A 4747-nucleotide genomic window follows, 5' to 3' on the forward strand; every position below is an offset into this window, starting at 1 on the left:
GGGGTGGGGGGGACGATTTGGTTGATTTGGAGGGTGAGTCGCAGTGTCTGGGGGAAACGGAGTTAACGATGCTAAATGCGAGTATGCGAGTTCGAGACGGACTCGGCCATCCAGCTCCGTTGGCATCGCCGGTGACTGTTTTTCTTGCTACGTGGCCAACACGGGGGACTAAGGCTGGAAGGCGGCCGTGTTATCGCCATACTGCTCCGGCTCCAGCCAGCGATCTGGGTCAAAGGTGGTCGGGTTCTTGAAGAAGCGAAGATCCCGTCTGATCGTCCACGGATGCACCGAGACTCACAGCATTGAAGTAGGGCAGCGTGCCGACGGTACTGGAGCTGATGTCCTCATATGATTCAATGTTGTCACGGATCTCCTTCTTGAAGCTCTGATAGACGTCCGGATGCTTCATCAGGAAATAGGTCACAGAGGACAGCATGGTGGCGTTGGTTTTGCTGCCAGCAATGCTAAAATTCCATCTTCTATTAGTACTGGTGCTTAAAGGGCAAGTGGAACAGGGGGAAGGGGGGAGATCCATACATCAAGTTCTGCCTCTGTGATGCCACTTCCTCCTGACTAATCACATTCTCGCGCCCCTCTAAGAGCATCGCGGAGAGAAAGTCAACCATCTTGTTAAAGAAAAAGATAATAATAATCAATATAATATAGAAGGTATAAAGGATAATAAAAAAGAGTTAGAGTCTAAGAATAAAAAGGAGTCAGAGACTAAGGATAATAATAAGGAAAACTAAGGTTAAAATAAGATAAATTAAGTAATAGATCTTAATAATGGTTTAATAATATAATCTTACTTTTAGATTACTTAAAAAATTATAAATCTAATAATAAATAATACTATGGTTTAATTACTCTTCTATTTCTCTTCTCCTTTAATAAAAACCTCTATAAAAGCCCTTTATATAAGTATTATTTTATAAATAATAGACTTATATAATAGTTATTTAATAAATCCCATAAATTTCCTATCTTATGCTAAGACTTTTATAATAGGATTCCCATAAAATAGGAATTAGGAAAGGATTATCTGATTCTTATATTATGTGACGGTCCGAACTAGGCGGTGCACTAGGCGGTGAGGCATATTGCTGGCAGAATCCGTGAGATATCTCGCTGGACCTCGTAGATAGCTTCTTTGTCCCCCAGCTTAGTCTCTTCGTTCTGAACCGCCTCATAGCTTCTAGATAAACCTACTAGCTAATGGGATTTGGGTTTGTTACATATTATATAACTTATTCCCCTCTTAATTTCCTATAGGATGGGATTCCTATAAAATAAGAATAAGGAAAGGAAATTCCTATTATTAGACCTAGCTTCCTATTATTAATCCATTCCTAGTCTTAGTATAAGATAAGAAAATCCTATCCCAGTCTTAGCAGGGAATGGGAAAATCCCATTCCTATAGTTTTCTAAATTTTTGTCCTGATTTTGATGGGACGGGATCCCATCCCGTTTCCCATAGGGAATATCCCATCCCAGCGGTCAGCCTATAGCCTACCTAACTAGAGATTAATACCTCTAACAGAGTAGTGGCAGTAGTGCTTTCTTAATGAAGTAAAAATAATTAGCTATGGCACCTAGTAGCTTATTTCTCTAAAACCATAACTTTATTAGAATATAACTACCCTATCCATAACAAGGAGATACTTATTATTATCTAGGCCTTAAAAGCCTAAAGGCTAGAACTCAAAGGACTATAGGTAATAGAGTAGAAAATGAGACGGTTAGCGGGGAGCTGGAAACGCCCGCCTGCGGCGACGGTCACCGTCCCGTTCCGATCTGTTTTGCCAACCTGTATCATGCAAATATATTGCAAGGTACTAAGGAATTGTGGCCTTGACCAGCGATTTTTATCACAAGTCTTTTGACCGGGAAGGAGATACCCGGTTTTCAGATGCCCAGTTTGGCAGTCTAGGAGGTGCATGCTGCATTTGCGAAGATTGTCACAGTAATTGACATCGCCTCGACCGCATCTCCAACTCTGAAGCGGTCCAAGCAATTGAGAATATGGAGCCGGTAATAAAATTTGTCCCTCAATCGTGAGTCTAAAACATGAACACTTTTCTTGCACTGAAGAACAGGATAGAATCATGCCAGTGGATTTGAGTTCTCTGACAAGGTCAATGAAGTAATTGTCCGAAGATCTGATGCATCAACAACACTAACGTCTCGATAGCCATTAGAAAACACAACATGGTACAGGTGATCACGGTATTCTGAAAAGATGCTGTTAGATAAGACTCAGCCGAGGGGGAGAGCGAGAGAGTGAGAGAGAGGGCAGGGGGTACCTGGACGTAATTTTCTTGGTTTCAACGTTGAAAAATCTAGCACAATGTAGTGCTGCATGATGTTTGATTTGATCATACCGTAATATGCACCACCAGGTTCGAACCTTTCCATGTGTTCTACCAGCTTATCGCGATTTCTCAATAACTCAAACCCCCACTTCTTGGCTGAGACAAGAAAGTCGATCGTGCCACCTCCCTTCCCTTTCTTCGCGACATACTCGGGAGAGATGAGGACTTGGCCATCTAGCAGAGTATAAAAGGAGCGGTAAAACTCCTTTTGATATTGATCCTCTAACGGAAGAGTCCTGCCTGCTGATTACCGTGGAGGGTCGGAAAGGTGGCGAGGGAGGAAGCCTCGAATAGCACCTATAGCGAGTTCTAATGCCGTTGTATAGTGAATTACGCCTGTTGGCGACGTCTGATGCAGCATATAGGAACAGAACCTAGAACCAAGTTTTCTCAGTAATAAATGCAAAGCGAACTGGAACATATACTCACCAACGATGGATGCTGCTGGGAAATGTGTAGCGAACTCTGTAATTTGTCTTCTTGGCATTTAGCCAGCCATTTCTCCATATCATCTCTAGCATCTGAACTTCCGTAGTCTTCTCAAAGTCATCCACGCCAACTTCATCACAGGCTACGGCTCGCTTAAAGACTGTTGCTACGCCCTGATGCTGGAGAATGTCGGCCTTTGGCATGCCTCTCGTAAAGGGGGTATCCTTCAGGTAGCGAAATAATTTACTTGGGTAGTTAAACAGGTTTTCGCGAACAGCATCGAGCTCAAACTGGGGATCGTGACGTCTCTGATGTTCCAGTTCCTATATGGGATGGATTGATGTCAGTTTTAAGGCATATGTTACTGCTGGACATAGACTACATAAAATACTTACTGCTGCTCGTCCTAGAACTCCCATGAGTGCAGTGAGGCATCCGACATGCCCATTGCTGATGAGAAACAGCTCATCCATTAAGTCCTTCGACAGGGAAGGATGGCCCATCGCATCGATATACTTATTCATAACATCAGTTGCCTCCTCGGCATCGAGCAGGAGGCCTAGGCCATTCTGATTGTCGCAGTCCATTGCTTCTTCATCGAAGGATTCCTCAGCACGCATAGAGATCAGCTGGCTAGGCCCAAAATCCATGGGCATCTTAAAGTATTTCTGTTCGTAAAACTCTGCGTTGCCTCGGCCAGGGGAGCCATATGATGCAAACAACATAATGCAGGGACTCTCAGCAACATTAAATGGGATTATTGCTTTGAAAAAAGCAGACCATAAAGTAGTGTCCCAATAAGACTCCTGAGCTTCATCGAGCAAAAGATAGGCCGGGGAAGTGTGCCAAGCACGTCCTTTAATCCCTGTCTCCTGCATCAGATAGTCATTCCAACCCCCTGCCTTCTCCACTTGTTTCTCATCCCAGCCAGTGATGACATGTATGGGAGTCTCTCCCGAATGGCGTGCTAGCAACTCATTTGCAATGAGGTTCATTATAGTTGTCTTTCCACAGGCAGGTGTCCCTCTTATGAGGATCAGGCGATACTTCTCAGCTCGATCGATGATGCCATTTACCAGCTGTACTCGAGGAGACACTATTGTCGGGATCTCTGCAGATACAATCAATAACGACATTCCTTTGTGCTTCAATGATGAATTACTTACTGTAAGGATCTGTGATTAGAGATCGAGGGGCGCCCTTGGAAGTATGGCTTCGGTCTTCAGGATGTCCGTCAGTGACTTGATGCAGAACAGCTGCATTAGCAGTGGTAGGCTTACCATAATCATGGTGGACCTCCATCGGATGCCCACAGTTCTCGCAGGGGATGGAGCTCCAGGAGTCACTTGAGGAGACAGTGCACTCTCCGGAGGGGCACGCGCATCGAAATCCATTATTCCCTTGGAACTTGTTGGAATTCATGACATACCGGTCTAACTGGATTCGGTAGTCATATAAGCCGATGTGATACATCATATTGGAAGCCAAATACCCCGCTTCTCACAATAAGGTTTATACGCCAGGTCTCCCACATCTGATTAGAATCAAGAATCAAGTCTCCTTCATATCATCATATCGTTCTCTATAGTGGTGCTTGTAGAAGCTTCTCCCCTACATGCTTATAGCCATAACCTCAACAGGTTATAAGCCCGGGTCAGCTACGAAGCTCTATAACACTACTGTCACTACTACTCCTCCTTCCCTACCACGATGACCGACGAGAAGCATCCCTATCCGAATATCAAAAAGCTCACGGACTCTGACAACTACCAATCATGGCAGACAGATATGAAAGGTCTTCTCAAGAACTTTGGAGTTTGGAAATACGTCTCAGGCAAGAAAGTGAAGCCCAAAGAACCTGAGCCAGAACCAGGACTCGAGAAGATTGAATTTCTAGCAACAGAGGAGGACAATCTCTATGACTAGAAGACCTACAAACTCATTGA

At 44.1% G+C, this 4747-nt stretch overlaps 3 protein-coding genes across 3 annotated transcripts; all 3 read right to left on the bottom strand.

The window, feature by feature from the left end:
• Window positions 1-229: 229 nt before the first annotated feature.
• Window positions 230-626, bottom strand: VTN77DRAFT_950 (uncharacterized protein; the record flags this gene model as incomplete). The annotated part of the gene is made up of 2 exons (XM_069426115.1): window positions 230-464; window positions 538-626. 2 exons carry the CDS (start codon window positions 624-626, stop codon window positions 230-232), a joined length of 324 nt encoding a protein of 107 aa, XP_069273186.1.
• Window positions 627-2103: 1477 nt separating this feature from the next.
• On the bottom strand, window positions 2104-2415 carry VTN77DRAFT_951 (uncharacterized protein; the record flags this gene model as incomplete). The annotated part of the gene is made up of 2 exons (XM_069426126.1): window positions 2104-2231; window positions 2304-2415. The coding sequence occupies 2 exons, from the start codon at window positions 2413-2415 to the stop codon at window positions 2104-2106; spliced, it is 240 nt and encodes a 79-aa protein (XP_069273187.1).
• Window positions 2416-2619: 204 nt separating this feature from the next.
• Window positions 2620-4103, bottom strand: VTN77DRAFT_952 (uncharacterized protein; the record flags this gene model as incomplete). Its single annotated transcript, XM_069426137.1, has 5 exons — window positions 2620-2746; window positions 2802-3124; window positions 3197-3912; window positions 3968-4021; window positions 4082-4103. The coding sequence occupies 5 exons, from the start codon at window positions 4101-4103 to the stop codon at window positions 2620-2622; spliced, it is 1242 nt and encodes a 413-aa protein (XP_069273188.1).
• Between the last annotated feature and the right edge of the window lie 644 nt (window positions 4104-4747).

The sequence above is a fragment of the Rasamsonia byssochlamydoides genome (assembly GCF_041956645.1).
Source record: "Rasamsonia byssochlamydoides strain NRRL 3658 unplaced genomic scaffold VTN77scaffold_111, whole genome shotgun sequence".
NCBI lineage: Eukaryota > Fungi > Ascomycota > Eurotiomycetes > Eurotiales > Trichocomaceae > Rasamsonia > Rasamsonia byssochlamydoides.